The 24,680-nt window shown below is 38.7% G+C and overlaps 1 protein-coding gene across 1 annotated transcript; it reads left to right on the top strand.

Moving 5' to 3' along the window:
- Positions 1 to 3,770: 3,770 nt before the first annotated feature.
- Positions 3,771 to 23,329, top strand: senp3b (SUMO specific peptidase 3b). Its single transcript, XM_088348203.1, has 11 exons — positions 3,771 to 4,112; positions 9,444 to 9,569; positions 14,099 to 14,830; positions 16,657 to 16,768; positions 18,751 to 18,898; positions 20,354 to 20,401; positions 20,494 to 20,571; positions 20,638 to 20,775; positions 20,889 to 20,972; positions 21,067 to 21,117; positions 22,538 to 23,329. The coding sequence occupies exons 2-11, from the start codon at positions 9,482 to 9,484 to the stop codon at positions 22,646 to 22,648; spliced, it is 1,590 nt and encodes a 529-aa protein (XP_088204329.1). The 5' UTR covers positions 3,771 to 4,112; positions 9,444 to 9,481; the 3' UTR covers positions 22,649 to 23,329.
- Positions 23,330 to 24,680: the final 1,351 nt, after the last annotated feature.

The raw sequence follows: 24,680 nt of genomic DNA, 5'->3' as shown, positions 1-24,680 counted from the left end.
GAGTTCAGAAGTGGCTTGACCATGGGAATACGGCTATTGTAGCCCATTTCCCGGACACGTCTGTGAACTGTGGCTTTTGATACCTGGACTCCAGCTTCAGCCCACTGTCTTTGAAGCTCCCTCAAATTCTGGAAGCGGCTCTTCTTCACAATTTTGTTAAGGCTGCGGTCATCTCTTTTGGTTGTGCAGCGTTTCCGGCCACATTTTTCCCTTCCAACAGACTTTTTGTGGATATGCTTTGAAACTGCACTCTGTGAACAGCCTGCTCTTTGAGAAATTTCTTTTTGTGTCTTACCCTCCTGATGGAGGGTATCAATGATGGTCCTCTGGACAGCAGTCAGATCAGCAGTGATTTAGTTTACTGAACCAAGCTGAGTGTTTTTAAGGCTCAGGAAACCCTCGCAAGGTGTTTCGAGTTAATTAGATGATTCAGGTGATTAGTTGAATAGCCTACTTGTATACTTTTTCATGATATTCTAATATTTTGAGATAGGATTTTTGAGTTTTCTTAAGCTGTAAGCCAAATTCAGCAATATTAAAATAATAAAAGGCTTGAAATAGTTCAGTTGATGTGTAATGAATCCAGAATGTATGACATTTTTGTTTTTTTAATTGCATTACAGAAAATAAAGAACTTTATCACAATATTCTAATTTTCTGAGACAGTCCAGTATATATATATATACATATATATATATGTACACACATATATATGTACACATATATGAGAGATAAGTCACATCCTCGAAAACACAAATAGCATAATAAAGAAGTACGTGTGTCTCCAAAATCCAAGAACAAATCTGCAGGCTTGAAAGAGTTCTCCATTCAGTGTGTTCTTTTGTTCTTTCTCCTAAAAGCTCAAATTTTAACCTTGACACAGGCCCTGGTGCTGAGGAATTCTCTGCCCCCCTGAGATAAGATCTGCTACCTCAGTGGAAGTGTGTGAATCTAAACTTAAGGAGTTTTGTGTATTGTTGCCCAAAGTTACATCTATTGCAGCCTGGTCATACCCTCTTGTGTGGTTATATCTCAAGGTTTTTTATTTTCCTAATGCCCTCATCTTTTTTTCAGTTTTTGCTTGTGGCACATTTCAGATTATTGGATGTTGTAATTGTGGCCTGGGCGGTCTTTTGAAATAGTTTGTGATTAAGGGCTATACAAATAGATGTGACTTGACTAGAATACGAAGGGCTGCTGTCCACTGTGCAGAGACGAAATTTCAGTGGTATGGTCATGTCACAAGTTCATCAGGATTGTCCAAGATCATTCTCCAGGGCACAGTCCAAGGGGACAGAAGGAGAGGAAGTCAGAAAAAGAATGGACTGATGACAACTCTGCCACGATCTAAAAACAGGCCTGAAAGCGTCAACAGTGGAGAAAGCTGTCCAGAGTTGCGTCCTCCGTGGCGCCCCGACGACCCAGGCGGTTGAGGGATGTCATATCATGTTTATTTGTATAGCCCACAATGACAAGGAGTCTCAAAGGGCTGCACAGACCACAAACTATTGCAAACTACAGACTTTTATGACACCACCCTCTGATCTAAAAGCTACATGAGGGCAAGGAAAAACTCAAAAACATGAGAAAAATGAAGAAACCTTGAGAAGGGACCGCACATGAGTTAATCCCCCTTCCAGGATGACCAGGCTGCAACGGATGTTGCAATGAAAAATAATACATGGATATCGTCAACATAAAATATAGGTCATTCATAAGCTATAGAATATAAATGTGTTTTGAGCCTTGATTCAAACAGTTACACTGAGGTTGCAGATCGAATCTTATAAGGCCAGAGCATTGCACTGCACCGGGGCCCGAATGGCGAAACCCTCTGGAACCTGGAGTTCTCTTCCTGGCTCTTGGGATCACTTGTAGGCCAGCATTTTTAGAGCAAAGGCTGGAACATGGGGGGAAATTAAATCTGAAAGATATGAGGGAGCAAGTCCATGTATGATTTTGTATAATAATAAGAGAACCTTGAAATCACATCTTAGGCTAACAGGGAGCCAATGCAGGTTAGCTAAAATTGTGGTAATGTGATCAAACTTTCTTGTCTTAGTTAAAAGCCTCACTGCCGCATTTTGTACCAGCCGAAGGCTCTTGATTTTGGATTTCAGGAGACCGGAGAGTAGTGTATTACAGTAATCGAGACGGGAAGTAACAGACGCGTGAATTATAGTTTCCACAACAAAAATTTTTATAATGTGCACGCAATTTGAAATGATCAAAAACGTACAAAATACAGGTAAAACCTATAAGTTGACAGGTACATTCTCTCCAATGCACATGGTAATGATCACATTTTGCGCACAAAGTAGTAAAGAACAAGTTAACCTTGTTTTCATTTTAAGCCCAATATTTGAAGTCCTTACATACCCGTCAACCTTCACGGCTCCATGCCCTTACAAACTGTCGTATTTTCCCTTACAAAATACAAATTAATCTTACACCATTTTTTCCCCAAACATGTTTATTTATGTAGTTAACATGTTATATTGTACATGTGTTTCGTTATATCATATATATTGTTAATTAACATTTTGTTGTGAGATCCTGAGTTGCTCGACATGAATGAGGTTTATTATAAAAAAAAGTTCAAAAATGAAGTCGCTTGGACGTTCACTGTAGAAGGAAAAAAATACATGCAAATATAAGTAGATTTATATTTTTTTTAATTCAAATTATGAATTCATTTTCTGCATTATATTATTTTTGGTATTATACTGATTGAAGGGATAACCACAAACCTGTCTTTTCATTTTCTCCTTTTATACTTCCTTTTTTCTTAACTTCTTTATACAACATAATAATTCATAATATAATGCATCAAAGCAATTGAGCCGTTTGGGAGCCGGTGTTATGCCGAGAAATGCATCCCTGCCGATATTTGCATCCCCTAGCTACTATAACCACTTTTATCTCATTTTATCTCACTTTTAATTCACTTTTCGGGAATGTAATGGCGAACATATAACCAAAACCACTTCGTCTTGCATTTGTTGGGAATGTAATACAATTTAAACCATTCTGTCTTTGTATTTGTTGTGAATGCAATCGAACGGTAATGCACATCGTATATAAATCACTTTTGAGCAGGTAACATGTTAATTTTGCCTTTTTCTACTTAAATTGCTCATATTAAAACTGTTATGCACTCTACCATAATGCTTATTTCAGCATAATAAGCTTCATGGTAGAGTGCATAACAGTTGTCAAAAGTGGTTTATATACGATGTGCATTACCGTTCGATTACATTCACAACAAATACAAAGACGGAGTGGTTTAAGTTGTATTACATTCCCAACAAATGCAAGACGAAGTGGTTTTGGTTATATGTTCGCCATTACATTCCCGAAAAGTGAGATAAAAGTGAGATAAAACGAGATAAAACTGGTTATAGTAGCTAGGCGATGCAAATCTCGGCATGGATGCATTTCTCGGCATAACACCGGCTCTCTTTAATGAGTTGAGCCAAAAAAGAGACGGACTTCCTTTCACTACACAACTCGAACTCGTTTGACTTGATTGATTTGCCGCTTCGTGATAGTCGGTGTATACCGGATGGTACCCATAATTGACAAATTTGCGTTTTCCCGTACAGATTTTCTTGTAAGTCGTACACGTCTTAAAATGCATCATAAACGTACTTTGTCCAGCAAAAACGTACAGGTTGACAGGTATGTCCTTATCATGTTTAACGTATTTTGTCCTTGCAATTCTATTGTCTTTGTAGTAGATGGGATTTGTACTTTCGTTTCTACTCGAACCTCGACCGAGTGACGCTCTTGCTGTGCGACGCCCTCTGAGACGTGATGACGACAGCCGCTCGCACAAATTAGCTCTCGAAGCCAATTGAGACGTTGCATCTTCGAATTTAGCGTTATGAAGTTGGCATTTTCAAGTATTTGGTGAATTTCATATTTCCTGTTCGTTTTCTCGGGGGCCTTGTAGGTGACGGCTGGCTTTCTCCAGTCCCTCGACACCTTGTTTCATTGAATGAAGTGCTAGCATCATAATTTAGCATTTGGGCTTTTTTTGTCGCGAAAGGTGCTTTTTGGGACACCTCAGCATCCTTTGGACACCTTTACACAGCATCGGTGACTTTACGGTAAGTTTGCGCTTTTGCGACGTAGCTATGCGTGGTGGAGGGTACGTAGTGTGTGCGCGACAAAAAAAAGGATGCTAACAAGCTAGCTTAGCTAGCGTTGCTATCAACAGCATGGGTCACCCACCGGCGGGAAAACAATATAATGAAAATTGTTTTTATTCCCAATATAAGCTAACTCTCTTATTTTTACGTAAACGTCTCTCTTTTTGTTTGAATACCTTGTTATGTATCAGACATTGCATCCCACCCAAGCTTCTCACCGCTAACATTAGTCGGCTAACGAATCCCTAATGGCTCCATTATCACCATCTCCATTATTTCACGGATTAAGTCAGGGGTCCCCAAAGTTTGCCCTGTAAAGGCTGCATACGTGACAAAATGCAAGCACTTTTAAGACGTTTCAAAACCATTTTTTCCATTTTCTACAGTGCGACTATAAAAAGAAATCCAGTGTGATTCATGTATTTTGCATGATGCGTGTGCATTTACCAAGACATATTTTTTAGAAATTGAGAAAATCGCGAATATATTTGTGGATCTGAACAATACGTGTGAATTACTTTGAGAGACATTTTTACTCATAAAGGTGTTGGTTTAAAATGACAGTAATGTGTAGCTTACATTTTCAGTTGCAGTTCTTCCCAATGCAATTTACCACTGGTAAACAGTAACTTATTTTTTTTTTTTGCATTTTCCATAATAGATGTCGGAATTGATGCGCAATGTTTACCCCAATACTCATAGTGCTCTTAGGTGTAGCATGCACCTTTCCTCTTCGGCGCAACAGTGGGGGGTGTAAGCGTTTTATAGGACAAAGCCATACAAACTAATGAAGGCTGCCGTTAATCACGATGGAAGAAGAAATTCAACAGCAAAGCGAAGCCACCAGAGAGCGGCGTCTGCGTCATTATCAAGCATATTTGTTTTGAAACATAGCAACTATTTCCTGCATTTACAAGCACTTAACCTAAAACGCAAGTACTTTACAATCCTTGAGAATAGATAGATAGATAGATAGATAGATACTTTATTCATCCCCGAAGGGAAATTCACTTTTCCAGCAGCATCCCTGAGCTGAGAACAATCGAAAATAACATGGGAGCTGCTGGAGTGGCTGCCATTCGTGACGGCGCCGGAGAAACGATTCAATTTGAATCATGTACAAACAAACAAACAATTGAATCATGTACAAGAAACGATTCAATTTGAATCATGTACAAACAAACAAACAATTGAATCATGTACAAACAAACAAACAAAATATTTATGTTTCAATAAGTGGAGTACAACAGTACTGCATTTTCAAGTATTTCAAGCACTCACACGAACCCTGCACATAACTTATTTTGTTCTCTGATGAGGGGCTGGGGTCGGTTTGTAACTGAAAAAATGTGAGACGATTGCCTAAATGCAAAAAATAAATGTTATCCTGACAGCCACAATCAAGTTACCCTTCTGGATTTTTTACAGAACAAATGTCTGTAAACAAATAACACTATTTATCAAATAAATGATAACCAAATAACACTCTGTGGGGTTTTCACAGGGGAAAAAAAGCCATGGGACGTAAACATTGCATCCCACCCAAGCTTCTCACCGCTAACATTAGCCGGCTAACGAATCCCTAACGGCTCCATTATCACCATCTCCATTATTTCACGGATTAAGTCAGGGGTACGTGCACAGTCTTTACAGATCTAAGATCAGCTTCGTTGTCAGAACTGGACCTCCATTGGTAAAGATGACTTGCAAAAAGGCAGTAGATTTTCTCCCATTGTCACAATATTTATGGCACGAAACCAGAGACAAATGTTAATTTTATTGTACGTTTCACATGGTGCAATGAAAATAAATTATATACTTCTATTCGAAGCAATGTAATTAAAAAAATCCTTGGCATTAACATAAGAAATGCGCAACGAAATGCGTCTTTGGTACCGTGGCTAAAGATAGATCACACTAGCCATCTTATTTAATCTATCTTAACTTAAACTACTTTATAAACCCAGATTTGTGTGTGTGTTTGTGTGTGACTTAATAGGCTCTAAAACGGCCGAACTTTTTTTTGTGAATTTACAGTCGTATACAGTGATTCCCATAGAACTTTTTGGGACTCTGATGGGTGGACAGTCTACGGCTGGGGTTTCAAACATGTAGTCCGGAGAGCAATTGCAGCCTGGGGCGTGACAGTTTGACGCCCACACCTTAATATAAAAGTTTAAAGGGACAGTTGTAATGTTTAATGCTTCCTAGTAGCATAAAATGAATAATTCATTTAAAAGAACAAAAATGTAAAAATGAATCCAAAATACAGGAACTATGATATAAACCAAAATATTGGAAATACTCATTCGAGAAATTTGCATTTCTTTTACACAACATGAGCTAATTGTCAGTCATCCTGCTGTTACCAGTAACCAAAAACCTCAAAAAGGCTGGGCAAGAAAATGGTGTGTGAAAATGTGTTCATATTGATCACTTTGAATCTATGTAGATTTTATTATTTCCTGCAGTCGTTTTTGGTTGCACTAAAAAAATCAGCAATATCTATTGGTCAAATAATACACATCGTCGCTTTTAATCCAGTGGTTCTCATACACTGTGGCGCGCCCCCCTCCCAGGCTCCATCAAAAGCGCCCTGCTTTTGACCATAGGGACCTATTTCTGTTTTTGGTATTGATCCCTTGGTATTCATGGTTAATGAGGACCAGAACCGCCAGGGAAAGTGAAAATCCACAAAGTAGCCTTCATAAAGCCACCAAAGGGTTAAACCACGAGATGACGTCATTAACGACTAAGAGTATTCGACTTAAACAATATAACAATTATAAATCTATAAATAATAACGCAGCACATAATTGCAGTTGAATGAATTATTTTATTGTCCTTCTACAAAAGTAAAGGAGAATTGGAGGGCTTCTCTTTTCAGTGTAAGAAAGCAATTTTAGAGAAGCTGGTTAGTTAGTTTGCTCACCTAATGACTCCCAACACAGCAGTTGGGTCTAAAATGGCGGCTGCGGCTACATCGGCTCGCTACTGTTTAACTGTGCGGGTCAGATGTATCGACATTTCATTCTGTGTGCATGGGCATAAGAATGACAATAAAAGTAAATTCTTCTTCTTTTTTGATTCGCGGGGGGGTTGGGGGGTGGTGTTTGCGCTCTTCTGACTTTCATTAGAGCCTGCTTTAATTGATTATTTCTTTTTAATCTAACAAGCCGCTAAAAGCTAGCTGTGGCTATTCTTCCCAGTGTGTTTACGGAGGCAGTGCCCGCCTGCTGTTTAACTGACAATATACACCAGCCGTTCACAGTCGCGCTCAGTTACACCCACCCATCACAGAGCACCCCCCCTAATCTGTCTCTGCTGTCTAACAAAACACAATGCACAATACATTGAGATCAATGACAATAAAGACAAAATCCGCAAAGGAGCAACCAGCAATAACTGAAGGTCGTAGTAATGAGGTGTCTCTGTTTTGCAAAATGTGCTGATTTATTCATAGCGTCTTTGAGACAAAGGGAGTTTGGGGGGTGTTAGTCTTGGGGGGGCGCTAGAGGAATTCTTCTTCCGAGGGGGGCGCGACAGATAATAATTGAGAAGCACTGCTTTAATATAAGTAAAGCCCATGTAAATTACAGATTCATTCTTTTTCACATTTTTTTCATTTAGAGTTTCCCATTAATTCTTAATATTTTTGTGTGGCAAATTAAAAACTATACTTGAGAACAGTTGAATGTTTTGAATCCAAGCTTTTCTTGTGGAAAACCTGATTAAGCCCAGTTTCATCCGGACTTTAGCTTCATAGGCCCCCAAGTACATAAAGTTTGAGACCCTTGGTCGCGGGAGTCCGGTACAAAATTAAAAAAAAGGACCGTGCATAGAAAACAAATGAGTCAATGCATGAGAATCAGCCAAATTTGGATTCATTTTAATCATATTGATTGCTCCAAAGCAGAGGGCAGTGTTTATCATTGGCCGAAGAAGCCTAATCGGTAAGTTAAAGCTGAGGCACTTTTTAAATCCCCATCTTAAGTACACACTGCTGATATTTTCTTTTTTGTTTTACACATTTCAATTTATATTTTGTTGCTTGTTTTTCGGAGTTGTCTAAATTGGTTGAAGTTGAAATGTAATTTTTTTTTTTTTTTTTGTATTTTAGGGTTTATATTACCGCAGAGTTAATATTTTTAGGTCATGTTTTGCATTGTATTTTTTTCAGGGATTCTGTTGTGTTTTTTTACTTAAAATCTGTTCAGTGTGTTGGGTTGTTGTTGCCCTGAAAAATGAATATTTTTACTTTGCTTTTTTTGTGTCGTTTGTTTTTCAAGTGATTCTTTGTTTTTTGACATTAAAGTTGCTCAATAGAAACAACTTGAAAGTTCTGATGGCCAGTGAATCCAACCGTGTAAAATATTTACCCCAAAACATACAATGCCGATATAAAAAAATCCACCTAAAATATTCCTGCGATCTTTGACAAGCTTCGTTGTATCCATCTGTTTGGCTTTGTTACTCCCCTTAAAATTATCTACTCGTCAGATTATTTTTATTACTTCCGTTAGCCCCCTGACCTTGTGACTGGCACCACTCTTGGCCAATTGTAAGTTTTTTTACGGTCATTAATCTGTAGACTTACTTACTGTATTGAAAACAACCGAATGACAAATTCAATTTAAAAAATCTCAAGCCAATAGTGACTGATTCAAAGGCATCCTCCATCCCTGCTCCTTTTCTCCAGCTAATGCGCTTTGTGGCTGGAACACCAATCATACAAGATGGATAAATGTTGATAGGCGCGGTGAAAAAAACATAAAATTTCTCTGAACTCATTTAGGAATACTTGATAAAGAAAATATTTAATTTTAAACTTCTTTAAGGACACCACAAACTACACCCCATCTGTTTGCATCCCAATGGCTTTCTAAAAAAGATTAAATTATTTCATTCTTTTTTCATACTTCCCTTTCCCTCTCCTCCTATTGTTTTTAATTAAAATTTCTCACTTGCTTCTATCCCTCACTTTGTCAATTGCTCATTTTCTTTCAGACCTGTCTCCCCAAACAAATAAAAGTTAAAGATGCAAAAATAATTTGATCAAAATCCAAACGGGAAAAAAACCCATTTTGAGAAGGGGCATCCCTGTCCGTTCCAGGAGGACAGTTTATACAAGGGTCAAATCTCTTTTTTCCTGTGTTTTCTATTTTCCTCTCTCAATGCTTTTTATATTTTACACTTGTTTTGCAAAGACTTTAATTAATTCAGGTCAAATTTTATTTGGAATTGTCAACTGACCTTTGTCTCTTTTGCCTATATTTTGTATTTGTGTAGGTGACGCGCTGGCGCAGGTCGTGGGGTGTCCGTGGATAATGCGAGACAGTGGGGGTAGTCTGACCCAGAACCGCTGGCAGGGAGACCTGGGTCTGACTGCTGTGGGCCAGGATGACAATGGAGGAGGTATTTTTATTTACTTTTTATTTCTCAAAATTTTTGGTCGAGAACCGATTTGTTAGAACTGAGAGGCGTTCGAAAACCGAGGTTCCACTGTGTATATATATATGTATATATATATATATATATATATATATTAAACATTTATTTTTATTTCAGGGTAATTTTGAATGGTTTAAAATGGTAATGTCAAACATACGACCCGCCATGTGATTTTGAGTACGTCAAAAAAGTCTACAGGTCATTTCTATAAAAGGTTATGATCTTTAAATGAATGTAAATCAAATGCTCTCTCTGGCCGTTCGATGGCAGTGTTGTGTGGTGTGTAGCTTGGTCAAAATATTTCAGAAATGAACTCTTCAATCCTGTAAGAAACCTAAATGTAGACTGACACAACACACAACTTCTGAAAAAAGAAGCTGAAGCCCATCCCAGCCATCTCCGGGCAGTGGGCAGGGGACACCCTGAACTGGTTGCCAGCCAATCGCAGGGCACACGGGGACAGACAACTCACTCGCTCATTCACACCTGGGGACAATTTGGACCGGCCAATTCACCTGAAATGCATGTTTTTGGAATGTGGGAGGAAACCGGAGTGCCCGGAGGAAACCCACAGAAGCACGGGGAGAAGATACAAACTCCGCACAGAAAGTCTGGAGCTGGATTTGAACCCACGCAGGAGGTTCCCATGACATGAACTGTGCCGCACAAGCGCTAACCACTGTGCCGCCGTGCTGCCCTAATTAAAATGTGTATAACTAAAACGAAAACACAATTGGTTTCTACTGAATATTGGCATCTAAGAAACAAAGGGCTAAGCTTTGAGGGACTGATTCAGATTCTTCTGTCAGTGATGGATAATGCACAATGTTTTGGAACCATTAATTTAATTAAAATGAGTCCAAATAAGGATACTTTTCCTGCCTTGGCTCATTTTGTTCATTTAGTCTCACTTTTTGTCGTCATTGCAATAGCCCCGTTCCTCTGTTCGATATGCTGGTGCAGTGCACTATTTTGTTTTAGTTCCCTCCTGAATTTTTATAGCGTGGGGAGTTGGTTCGGGTGGAAAAGTCCATTAAAAAAAAGTTCTTTTGACCAGTGCTGGAAGTCTTCCTTTGTAGGTACTGGATTTTTTTTTTAAATGGCATTAACTGTGCTTGAAAAGTGCTTGAATTTGGCTGGAGATGCGTTTTTATCACTGATTAGCGTGAATTCTACCAGTCTGATGGGCATTTCTAAAATGAGTTCTATTTTACCATTAGTCTATTAACTTATTGTTATTAATAGGAAGAGGGCTTAAATATGCCAAGTGAACCACTAAAACATTTTCCTCTATGTGATTTACATACATAATTGTTTGGGGGATGGACAATATGCTTTAGTCACGATTAGATTTTATCACAATACTAAAGTGCAGATTCGATTTATATCATGATTCTTGATAAATGCGATTTTTCAAGTATTGCGATTCAAAATAATTGATGATTGCAATTTAATTTTCTTTCCTAAAAACAGGGATCAGAATTTTCCGCGGATCCGCGTATTTCCGCTTTTTTTGAACCCCAAAGGCATTCCGACTTTTTCACTTTTTCTCTTGCGTAGCAAACAAATTCAAAATCCGACTGTCTCACTCTTTCCTTTATTGCTCTGGCGCACCCTGGCGGCCGTTAGAAAAATTGGCCGCTCTCCGCCCTGCTTTATTCCTGGACCCTGGCTATTTCAGCTGAAAATGAAAATCTCCATTCTGATCCCTGTAAAAAAATCAAGCAACTTAAATCATACACTGGAGCAATAAACCATGAATGATGTTCAAAAAAGGCACATCAGTCTTTGTCAGTCAGTCTTTGAAGCCAACTTCCGCTGGCTTTTGCTCAATTTTACGTACCGGGTATAAGGCCACAAAAATAAATTCCGGGAAGAAACTTCGATTTTAAAAATCGCCCAAAACAAAATCAAGATACAGCATGTCACAAAAGTGAGTACACCCCTCACATTTCTGCAGAGATTTCATCACAATGTTAAATTGAACAACACTGAAAAAACATCACTTTGACACAATGAAAGGTAATCTGTGTAGAGCTTGAAAATTGGTGTAAATTTATTTTTCTAAAAAAAAAAGCTCAATATAGCCATTAGTAGCTAAACTCCTGGTAACAAAAGTGAGTACACCCTAAAGTAAAAGTTCCTAAAGTTCAATATTTTGTGTGGCCAATATGATTTTGCAGAACCACTTTGTTCTTCCTGGCCATGGATTTCACCAGCTCCTCACAAATTGCCCCTGGAATGTTCTTTTACTGCTTCATGATAACATGACTGAGCTGGGAGATGATCAAGATCTCATGCCTCTCCACCTTCCGCTTGAGGATGCCCAAACGATGTTCTAAGTAATTTCTCATGCCAGTTATAAAATCAACTTTCTTAAAAAAATCACTATGACCCATCACTGGTGAGCATGGGAAAGTACAATTTTTAATGAGAAGTGGCTGTCCAACAAACCTTTTCGTTATGGCTAAAATATGTGCCAGGTAATGTGTATGAAGCACGATGTATTGTTTGTAAGAAATCGTTTTAACTCTGCACAATGGGAGTCAAGGCATTGTAGTTAAACATGCAAAGTGCAGAACACGTAGTTTCAGAAGCGAGTTGCCAACAGTATTTCCCAGTTCTGTTCGTCTCTGGTTTCCACCGTTCCGTCATCACGGACGCCTTATGCCAACATCTTGGGATGTTCAGCACTACGGCTATAGTGAAAGCGGGGGTTCTGTGGTCTTTAAAGACTATGACGAAACACATATCATTTAAGTCAAATGAGCGAGTTGAAGACTTATTCCGCGCAATGTTCCCCGACTCTGACATTTCCCCATCGTTTGCTTGCGGTTCTGACAAGACGACCTGCATTAGGAAGTTTGGATTATGTTGACTTGATCTTAAATTTGATTTCAAAAGTCATTTAAAAAGTCATGAAAACTCTTGAATTTAATTTGCCTTAACGTATTCATAAACAAAGTTGTGTCTTCACCATGTCACCAGTCACTGAAATACGTCATATAATTGGAAAGCTTGAACTTTCGGGATTCAATACATGATGACCATTTCAAAATATACTCATAACAGAAACATCATGGTCAGTCTGAAACAAGATACCCTAAAATTATACAAACAGAAAATTCGGAAATTCTACTCATGACACGATCCCCCGCAAATATGGTTTAGTTACATTCACGAAAGTCTAGTGAAGATAACCATGTAAAATATTTACTCCAAAGCACATGATAATGCCAACAGGTTAATATAAAACTGTCCTAAAATAATTTCTGCATTGTTTGAGGATCTCCGCTGAAATCTGTCTGTCTTCATTACTCCCCTTTAAAAAAAAAACAGACTCGTCAGTTTGATTTAAACACGTCCGTTAGCCTCTGACCTTTTGATTGACACTGCTGTTGGCCTATTGCAGTACTTAGCGTGTGACAACCTATGAGAGCCTGTTTTGGAAAACAAGTCAGGACCAATTCGGCTTTGAAAGCCAATTGTGATTAACTTTTACTCGAAAGTGTGCAACCATGGATTCACTTCTACAAAGAGAAGTCATGTTTTTACTACTCTTTCACAATCTCTAAAAATTGGTCAAAGTAAAATACATCTGCAAGGTATAAAGGACTGTGAACTGGTCGTCTCCAAATAGCCACTTTTGGAAACGCCCAGACCCACCATTTAGAAATTGTGTAAAATACAGTGTTTAGTTTTTCAGATTGTGATTTAATTCGTCAAGGTACTTGGTAAGCTATTGTCTCACCTGTTTTCCAGCTAAGATGCCTATGCTACACTGTTTTGCAAGCATTTGATTGATTAAATAAAAACCTTCTATTTCTGTGTGTTCCAACTCAGATTACTCTGTTAGTAGAACTTGCAGTAGTTATTTCAGTTTGGGACAAAACTTCAGAGTGTTCACTTTAAAAAGACACCAAAACCGACCATATTCTTCAAACGGTTGTAGAACAGCATTCAATTTACTTTAGGAGCATCTTGGATTGAGATTTTAGGCAAATTTTACAGGAACGGTAAGGGAAGAAGAAGAATTAAGAAGAATTTACTTTTATTGTCATTCTTTGTAACCATGCACACAGAACGAAATGTCGATACACGTGACCCGTACAGTTAAACTGTAGCGAGCCAATGCAGCCGCAGCCAAACAGGGCGCAACCATTTTAGTCATTAGGTGACCAAACCCCCCAATTCCAACCCTTAATGCCGAGCGCAAAGCAGGGAGGCAATGTACCAATGTTGTAAGTCTTAGGTATGACTCGGCCGGGGCTTGAACCAGCGACCTCCCAGTCTCGGAGCGGGCGCCCTACTAACTAGGCTACCGAGCTGGGGGATTGGCAAGGGGATTGGGCTTTAGGAACCCTTTCATAATGCCTACAATTATTTCCTGTACAGAATGTGAATTGATAGAACATGCTTCCTTATTATGATGTATTGTGATTTACTCTGTTTTAATCCTCAATGTAATTGAAATGATATATTTTTGGTGACAGGGACTGGAGACCCTCTGATAGTCCCGGTGTCTGACAACAGCATCCCTACCCCCATGCAACTCCACCTGGGCCAGAAAGAAAGGGTGTGGAGTGACGAAGCGGATGAGGATGGGATGGCTTACATCGACGCCGACGATGAGTTCGATGGTGGCTGCTGGGAGGAGAACAACGGGGAAGAAGAGGAAGAAGTCGATGAAGACAACGATGAAGATGAAGACCCAGAAGCTATGGTGTCTTGGAACCTCCCTAACTTTCCTCAGTCCACTCAGCCTCCGCAACAAGCCGACTTTGACATACCTCAAAAGGACAAAGATACGAGGACAGAGAAGGAGGAGGTTGCGCCGTTTTTTCGTGCCAAAACGGGGCGGCAGACATTAGCGCCAAACCTCCACAGATTATGGGCTCTACAGCGTGCCCGCTACCGGCATCAGCAGCGATTCCACCGTGCTCGGGGCTCTCAGCTCAGCCAGCAATGGAAGACCTGGCGGCAGCGGGCCCAGAGGGTTTTTGCCCTTCGCTCTTATTGGAGCTTCAAAGGACACAAGTATAATTCCTACAGCAAACAGTGGAGGATAAGACATTCCCGACAGTCACTGTACACAGACGATGATAGCGACGACGGAAGACTGTCAGAGGCTGCAAGCGGTCATTCTCCTGACAGATACAGACGGGATGCGGAGAACGAACGATTAGAGTTGGCCCTTTCTGAGGAGCACGTGAGCTGCATAACAGGTATGGCTGCAACTAACGATTATTTCAATAGTTGACTTGTCACCAGCAATTGAAACTATTTGTCAAAGAATTGGATAATTATTCATTTTTTCTTAAATATAGCATTTTTTTTTTTTAATTATGTGGAAAATGATAGTAAAGACATGAAAAGTGTGTACCATGAAAAATGTCTTTATTAAACATATTGCAGGTTTGTTTAAAAATTCTGTAAAAAATGTAAAAAAAACAATTAGGCGCAATGATTGGTCAGTATAGACATAAATACATACATAAACCTATCCATTTTAGGGATATAAATCAACTACCAAATTTTCGGGACTAAAAGTCCCTCTGAAATAGAAATCACACCAGCCAAAACATGGATTATTACGGAGGAAAAAACACTTAAGTCACATCTGCAGTATATATACATTTAGTATTAGGGGGAAATCTATTTGAGAAAATCCAACACCAAAAACATACATGTCATCTTGAAAGGGAGTTAAAATATAACAGTCTGAATAAGCGTACGGTGTACGAACTTTACATGATGTACATGCCTGGTAATGTCAGTAACGACATAACATTTTAAGAGTTGTTCATAAAACTCTGGCATAAAGAACATGCTTACCAAACTATCAGTTTCACTACAAATCACTAAATCCAATGAATTTTTCATCACCAGTGTCACGGTAAACGGTGCCCCGCCTCCTCCTTACGCTTCAACGTCGCTTACGTCAAACTCATCGTCAATTCAGCTTTTAGCCAGTCCTTTGCAAGTCTCCCACTAACTCCCAACTTTCTGCTGCTTGATTACAATTTGTGGCTGCATATTTCACTATTTGCATCTTGTACTCTACCGAATGTTTTTCTTTTCAGTGTTGAAACAATCAACAATCACAGGCCTAGAGCCCAGTCTTGCGGTATGGTTTGAAAATAACATGTGAATCGATATATTCTGATAAAAACGTAATACTTAATTATTTATTATGTTAATTATTTCAAATATAAGTTGCACCTGGAATACAAGTCGCTGGCCAAACTGTGATAAAAACAAAAAATTATAGTCCAGAATATACAGTAAACATTTTTATTGACTGTAAATTATGAACAGGCTCATTAGCAGCAGAACAGTAAAAAATAAAGCATTTTGTGAAGTACATTCAGTGGTCGACTTCAAAGTCAATTTAATGACTCTCAACGACTTGAAATCAAAGGTTTTTAACAATTAACAATTACGTTTTGAACGTTTTAACAACTGACGCTCAGACTGCATGCTTGTAATTTCAAATATGTTTGTCGAGCACATTCTGGCATAACGCTCATGCTCTCTTTTTTAGTGAAATATACGCGGATAAAATGAACAATCTTGTCATCAAAACTCTTTGGGCTCGAAACTTTACCAAGGAAAGTCAGACCCCGTTTTCTTTTAACTTTCCAACTGTGTCACCGAGCTACTGCTGTGATACGCAGGCTCTGCTTTCCAAACGTAAAGTAATCTTTTATCTTGTATATAAAATGCTCCCAAACTTTAGAAATTTTGCCTAATGTTGACGCCCCCATTTCTGTTTGTTTGCATGTTAGCACTCAGAGAGGCGCTATTGCGGATGTGCAACTGTCAGTTTAGTTTTTAATCCTGTAGAAATGCCTCAGTCTGTCGAAATTACGCATCTCGCGACAATAGTCAACAATAGAATTGATTGTCAACTAGTTCTGTTATTGATTTTTGTCGACAACTTTAACTTATCAGGCCTTGCTGCCCGAGTAACAGGTGGGTGTTGGCTGCCCCGATTGCGTGCTGCATTCAGGCCAAGTTGATCTTTTGTCAATCATGATTCTCTCTTCAGGTCTTCTGGAAGAATCTTTACAAAAATACGGCAGTTTGATACCCATCCACGTTGAAGACATCGTGGAGAGGCTACAGGACATCTTTAGCGAGAGCTTTGCAAAGCCACAGAGGTGAAATGTACTTTGCAATTTGAATGGGTGTTACGCGATTTCAAACATTTCAGCCGATGATTATTTGATGTGGATGGCTGATAGATATCTAATCATTTTTTATTTTCGTATTTACTTTAGTTTGTATGCCAATAAGACAGGTGCATGCCATACCTAAACAGGGCACTATGAAATGTATATTATTGTAAGGATTATGTATAAAATATGGACATGTATTATGGGGCATGCAAAAAAATTAAGGCAGCGTTTTCCAGTGCTAAATTGTAGAACTTCCTGAAACTGAAAATGTACCTTACATATTACAGTCATCCCAACACCTCCTGTATATGGGGGAGATTTGTCTAAAAAATATTTACACACGTATTGTTCGGATTCACAAATGAATTTGTGATTTACTCAAGCTCTAAAAATACATGATTCACACTGGGTTTCTTCTTTTAATGGTACTAGAGAAATTGGAAAATTTGCTTTAAAAGCCCTCAAACTGTGCCTGAATGTGAACTATTTCTATCCAGGTTTCGATTTAAGATAATACAGGATCTGTGTTAAACTGTCCTACACCTCCTACAGCTTAAAGAGGGCGCCCACAGGCCATGTCAGAATTTTCTTTATTTTGTTATAGTTGTTATTGGTTTTGTTATTCTCCTTTAATGTTTATACTTTGGATTTAGACAAAGGCAAAGATGGTCTGATCTATCCAGGTCAGGGTGGGTGGCAGCTCTGTAAGCAGCTTTGACATCACTATCCAGGAACCTATGAACTTAATGAGTACATATGGCTCGGAATTAATAATTGACCAAATCACATTCCTTTTAAGCGTCCCAAAGTTAAAACCAGATGTTGTTACATGCAAGCTCAAACAACACTGTTTAGACCAGGGGTCGGGAACCTTTTTGACTCAAAGAGCCATAAAAGCAAAATATATTAATTTTATTTTGGGAAAGAGCCACACCATATATTATGAGACAAATTTACTAAATTGCTATACCCGCGCCCCAGACAAAAGCTTAGTCTTCAGCACATTTATTTTTGACGATTTGATAAAAATTATGAAAAGAGAATAATGCCAGAGCCCGTGTCCCAAAATCAACAAACATACCACTTTAAACTTGTTTCTTTCTTGCAATTACTCAAGATCGGTTAAACTCATTTTGCCCCTTTTTTTTTCATACATATTGGTTTCAAAACCAGATGTAAGCAGTTATTTTGTAAAAACGTCACAACATTCTGCAAACAGGGAGCCTGATGTGCTCTTCTATGGCGCAGACGGCGTAGGGCGAGAGATGGGAGGGAGTGCTTGCACTTTTTGCATAGCTCCACCCATCCCTCCCACTCACCCAATCAAAAAACTTTAAGATCTCTTCCGGTGTTTTGGCGTATTTACAGTGTGTTCTGTGGATTCATCATAAGGTATCTGAACACTGAAGACAGATAATATAGTGAGGTTTTATATAACGGATTCTTTAGCGATGCAAAGCCAGAACGAGTTTTTTTTTTTTTTTTTCGTGTGACACCTTGACTATAAATTGTAGTGAAAAACGTGCCCTATATATTCTGCCAAGCACTATAATAAAGTCAGCTTTGGTCTGTCTTTGTGTGTATCTGAACAGGCATAGTAGCTTACGTTTTGGACGAGATGGAGAAAATTTGCATGCAATCAAATTTGTCTCCGAGCCACAGGTATTCATAGAAAGAGCCATATATGGCTCGCGAGCCATAGGTTCCCGACCCCTGGTTTAGACTCTTGATGCAGTATGCATATGTCGCATTTTCAACTATGGGTTACAGCCAGGGTTTCACAAAAGCAATACTCCGTTTTGGCAGTAGGTCGCTAAGAAACCCTTTTAAATGTAAGCTTATTATACTATTTATGTTCACTGTTGAGATACATTATGATAAAGACTCTCAGAACAAACTGCAAATACCTAAAAACGCCCGTAAACTTTTTTTGTTTCCTCCTTCCCTATATGGATGCTATTTAGGAAAACCATGATCCAGCATGTGATACAATCCTTCCAGCGGTCCTCTGGCTCAGCGATGGCAAAAACTTTCAGAGTCAACTACAAGCGTCACGTACTAACCATGGATGACCTTGGCACTCTTTATGGGCAAAACTGGCTCAATGACCAGGTAGGAGCACAAATGCTAAACCTGAAGATACAAAATTAATTTATAAAACGCAAACAAGACTGGTTAAGCCATGAATATGAACAATTATTATATTTTAGAGTATTGATATGGGAAGGGGGTATTTTAAATTCATAATCATTACATGTTGAGTGTTATGTCAGCGCCACAGGCTTTCTGGGTGCCTTGTAGCAGTCGCCCATTGTTGTATGAAAGTGAGCATGAATAGGTGAATGTATGTTGTTTCTTTGGGTCACTATAGGTAACATTCGACTTCTGTCCACCCGCACTTAAGACCACAGACACACAAGGCCCATTTTTTTCCAGCGGAAGCAAAATAACTTTCCAGCAGCATTTCTTAATTTCTATAAGCCCAGCAGCAGACCAAATCAAAGATGAGAGGTTTAAATTTATTAATATGTAATACTCATATCAGTAATTTGGTCAATTACAGTATTAAATATCAGTACTGCTGCTTTTGTTATTTCAGGATGCCAGTTCCTCTTCTATGGTTTACAGGAGGTTATCGCATACCTGTCGAGCTCAGCCAATTGCTTCCCCTATAAATGATTGCAATTTCCTTGTTAGGCAATAATAAACCATACAAACACAACCTATTTACTCACAGCAGGACGGACTATGTAGGGCAAAAAAAGAGATTTTTTTTTTAATTCTTTTTTTTTTTCACGTACAAAGATTTTTATACACCGTACACAATCTGAAATGATCAAAAAACGTATCAAATATGGTGAAAACACATAAGTTGACTGATGTGCTATTGTAACGTGCAACTTATTATAGATGAGAAACCCGCCTATTTTTGGAGAGACGACTCTTTCAGCTAGGGTTACCACTGGCAGCAGGCAATTTGGGTTCCCAATCGGCTCTTCAGATTTCTTTGTTGCTTTAACCGATATATTTATAATAATAACATAATGGAATGCATAAAATGAGTATGAATAATACAAAATTAATTATACTACTATATTATTCTTTCAGACATTTTGTGATTGAGGGCTATACAAATAAACATGACTTGACCAGACAAAAAACGCTTTGTATGTCAAAAAAAGAACCGAGTCACAAGGTAATTTGTATCGGAAGTTATGATTTTTAAATAAATGTAAACCAAATGCTCTCTGGCCGCTAGAGGTTAGTGTGGAGCTTGTATCACGTGGTGAATTGGTTCACCTGTAATACTGAATTCACTCAACTGTTAAAATAAACAAGTTGACACATTCAATGCCAAACATGAAAGTCATTAGTGATTATAATATGTAGAGTGGGTTACTAATGTAGGATGAATGATAATGCTGAAAAATGCTAGAAATTTGGAGTTGGGAACCAGTTGGGATGCTAACTTTCCAATTCAGTCTATTAGACCTAAAGATGTTTTTTTTTTTTTTTTTATTCCTTGAAATGGGTTTTCTAATTCTTTTGTTTAATGTTTTTCTTCAGATTATGAACATGTATGGCGACCTGGTCATGGACTCGGTTCCAGAGAAGGTGCTCGTCGACAACTTATAACTTTGACTTCTATTACGATTATTTTTCACATGTGTCTGAAGGAGATCTTTGAATTTCTGTCTACTCTCCAGGTTCACTTCTTCAACAGCTTTTTCTATGACAAGCTAAGGACAAAAGGCTATGACGGAGTCCAGCGGTGGACGAAAAATGTAAGCGAGCTTTATTTGAGTTGTAAAAGTGGATGCTTCATGTATCTACGTCCGCTGTCTCGACAGATGGACATCTTCCAGAAGGACCTGCTGTTGATCCCAATCCACCTTGAAGTTCATTGGTCCCTTGTCAGTGTTGACATTCCTCAGAAAGCCATCACCTACTTCGACTCTCAGCGGACCCTCAATCGACGCTGCCCCAAGGTGGCGCCAAAACATCCCTTTATTACATTTTGTCTGCTATGCTGTGTGTATTCATTTAGACTTTTAACCTTTACGCTGACTGACCCCAACTATTGTTTTTGTGCATCCCCCAGCACATTTACAAGTATTTGCAAGCAGAGGCTGTCAAAAAAGAGCAGAAAGAATTTTTAACTGGCTGGAAAGCTTTTTTCAAAATGGTGAGTCTGTCTTTTTCAATGGAAGCAACTCCTTGCTGCTGCGTTTTAGTCACCCTGTTGAGCATTACTGAGAGCGGTGAGCTTTGTGTTGCAGAGGGTGGGCCGGCAGAACAACGACAGTGACTGCGGAGCATTTGTGTTACAGGTAAAGGCCCATTTATGCTCCCTAGTACTAGCTCTCTTGTGATGAAGGACCAATCCTGCCATATGTATAATACAATGTAAAAATGCCTAAAAATACAAAGTGCCCCAAAAACTATTTACACATTCTAGACACTGACAACTCTATTTTTTTTTCCGTCCTTTGAATATCAACCGATGGCGCCAGACTTGTCTATAAAAAAATGAGATTTGTTCTAAAATGCTTCTGGAAGTATGAAAATTGAGTAGAAGTGCAAAGACAATTTAGCAAGGGGTTTGACAAAAAAAAACACCTCCTTGGGTTACCATCACTTTAATCAGAGACTATTATAAAGCTGATGGAACTTTTCCGGACAACCTTAAGAAGCCCTCCAGAAGCCCACATACATCGTCAAGCCCCACAAAAAAAAATCAAGATTACTGGAAACATTTCAATGACGCCCAATAGAGCTTTTGCGGCAGGCAATTGGTTGGCATTCCAAAATCATCTGTCCGTCGCATCATTTAAGGTTGTCGATGGAGAAGTTACATTGCAAGATTAGTCCATGCTCTTAACAGTGTCTGAAACTCATGACAAAACGAAGTTATTTGATGCAGGATTCTGATAGGCTGCCGAGTATGCAAATTGCCTAACGAACCGAAAATCCGAAATTTCCAAACCGAACGAAGATTTCGAAATCGGAACAAAGCAAACGTTTGATTTAAAAAAATATATAAAAATGTCCCCCCTTGAAAAAGTTGTCGGCCAATCGGGCGGAGACGTTTTGTAAGTCGTACGCCCGACATAATAGATGCACGCCTCGGGCGTCCGGGCAGACGTTATTTCAGACTCTGCTCTTAATGCTTGCAGTAAAGACCGTCTCGGACATGTTTCCAGTGCTGTATTTTCCCGACCATTGAAGGTACACCCGCACAATAGGGTGTGGGTGCCCTCGGCTTGCATGAAATCTTTCCCCTCGCGCATAATCAGTGCAAATGAATGGTGCTTTACTGTTTTATTACATTATCCCAAAAGTTAGAAAAAGACGTTTTAGTAACGTCTAAAGGAGGGGGGAGGTCATTTCACGCAGGGAGGATTGGGCAAATTTTTCGGCACAACACAGATGGGTAAACGGGTGTGCTGTATTTAAGAATACTGCGGTAGCAAAACTGAGTTTGGTTGTGGTTTATTCAAATATTGTTTACGAAGTAAAACACGGATAAAAACTTGTCGGGGTTCATTGTTCAGATTCCTCCACTTGCAACCTCCGATTCATTAAGCTTTAATTCTCTGGCGGCGGCAGCTTGGTTTCCATGTAAAAATCAACACAACGCGACGGACGCTAACACTGAAAACATTCAATAAAGGGAAAGTGAGGTTTAGGATTTAATTCAACCTATGATTTTCTTGTGCTTTCTCTTTTGTTACCGCTTGGACTGTCCAGTACTGCAAGTGTCTGGCCCTTGGACAGCCGTTCAGTTTCGGTCAGCAGGACATGCCTCGCTTGCGGAGGCAAATGTACAAAGAACTCTGCCACTGTAAGCTCACCCTGTGACCGTAGCGGAAAGCTCGAGAAAAGACTCGAGGGAGAAGGCGGACAGCGGGCTCCTGAGAGGGAACATTCTCAGCCAACATCATCCCGATGATTGTCGTGCCCATTTTGTGGACTCTCGAGTAGAACATACTCATGTAGATAACTCACGAAACATGAAAAGTTGTTTTTTTTTTGTTTTTGTTTTTTTTTTTTTACCCGTAAATGATGTCCCAGTGTACAAAAATGCCAACATCTGATCAACTTGTGCGATCAGTGTTCAATGCTCTTAACATCACGTTTTTTGTTTTTTTTTTTTCGAAATTTGGAATTTATTTAAACGGTTTGTAGCTCTGTTCCCACCACTGGGCAACTGTCTGATACTTTTTATTCTCTTGCCACGTGACATGTCCTCTTTGGGACAATTTATTTGCTTTTTTTTTATACACGTGTGTTCATGTTGGAAAATATGTTGCTATTCTTTGACAATACAAGAGGCCTGCTTTGTTTGGCGTGGCGGGGAAAGGATAAATTGGCGTGTTTTTTTCCCCCCGAGCAAATTATCTCTAACGTTTTTGTTACAAATAATGTTGAATCCCCCTTACATCCCCCTCTTAACAGTTGTGATTCAACTGAGTTGAGTGTTTTATATATCTTCTACAATGCATAATTGTCGATTGAAATTAAAAAAAAAAAATGAACATCTGTTGCTTTCATAACCTTTACTTAAAGGGACACTAATGATGACGAGGTGTCACCGTATTGTGTTGTGCGAGGGTCACCAACCTTTTTGAAGATGGACCCTACTTTTTCTTTTTATTGATAAGCACGAAGGCTACTAATTATATAAAAAATTATAAAATGACAACTTGTGTATTACTAAGTTATTACCAAGTTATGAAATTCGAGTTGAGATAGAACATCTAAAACATGCCAGTTAAAATAAATATCCTGGAAAATCACAATGACACATCCATCACTGGTGAGATGTTTTCAGAACCTGACCCTTGGTGTAATGCAATTGAGAATGAGTGCTCAAAAGAAGGAAGAATACAAACTACGTATGCTTAATTTGACCAAAACGCAACATATTACTTTTAAAAAGGTATGCTTTTATGAAATTCTAAATGATACATAATGTTCCTTTTTGCTATGTTCGGAACAAACGACTGTTTTTGTGTTTGAATACAGGGATGCACAAATTGAGGTGGAACTTTTATGTTAACCTTAATTCAGGGTGTTGCCACAGTAGCAGACCACGTTACCCTGCAATTGACACCTGGCATTGTCATTTTCTGTAGGAAAAAAAGTACACCGCGCTTCTTGTTTGCCTCTATCATTTTTAGCTTCCATTAGGGGTAAGCGGATCGATATGAACTCCCAAAACCCCCTATCGCCAGGTAGGGAGAAGGAATAGTAAAGACGTCATAAAAGTGTGCCTGTCAGTCACCCACTCAGGCATAAATTTAGACCAGGGCTACTTACACTTTTTCAGCATGCAAGCTACTTACAAAATGACCAAGTCAAAATATCTACCCACCTCAAAAAAATGGAGATTCAAGAGCAGTCTAGTGATGAAATAGTTTCAACGAGTGAAATTGGATACCTACAAGGTTTTATCAATAAATGTCTGAATAAATAAAATATGTGATGCTATAGTCAAATTGTAACAAGTGTCAACACCATGACTTAATTCAAGTCACTTTTTTTTCTCGTTGCCAATGTTTTTGTCCATTGATACTCTTGCGGAAAAATAACTATCACTGTAGAGCAGATTAATGTGACAGAAAAGAATAAATGTATCATTTGTGATTAATAATTGAAATTCCAACTAGAATCGTAAATTAATTAAAAAATGTTTTATTGATTTGTAAGTGTTTTGATAAACACCATTATCATACATTTTACGGTACATTAATGGAAAGGTAAATATTACATTTCATCTGAACTCTTAATTATTAAATACTTATATGATAAGAGGAAAAAAATATTTTAAAACATTTATTGTATTAAATTGCACCTTTCATTGACCATAAATTGGAGTTCTCCAATTTGT

The sequence above is a fragment of the Urocampus carinirostris genome, chromosome 11 (genome assembly GCF_059441175.1).
Source record: "Urocampus carinirostris isolate Australia breed hairy pipefish chromosome 11, RoL_Ucar_1.0, whole genome shotgun sequence".
NCBI lineage: Eukaryota > Metazoa > Chordata > Actinopteri > Syngnathiformes > Syngnathidae > Urocampus > Urocampus carinirostris.
The sequence above is the reverse complement of the archived record's forward strand: the minus strand, read 5'-3'. Positions and strand labels throughout refer to the sequence as shown.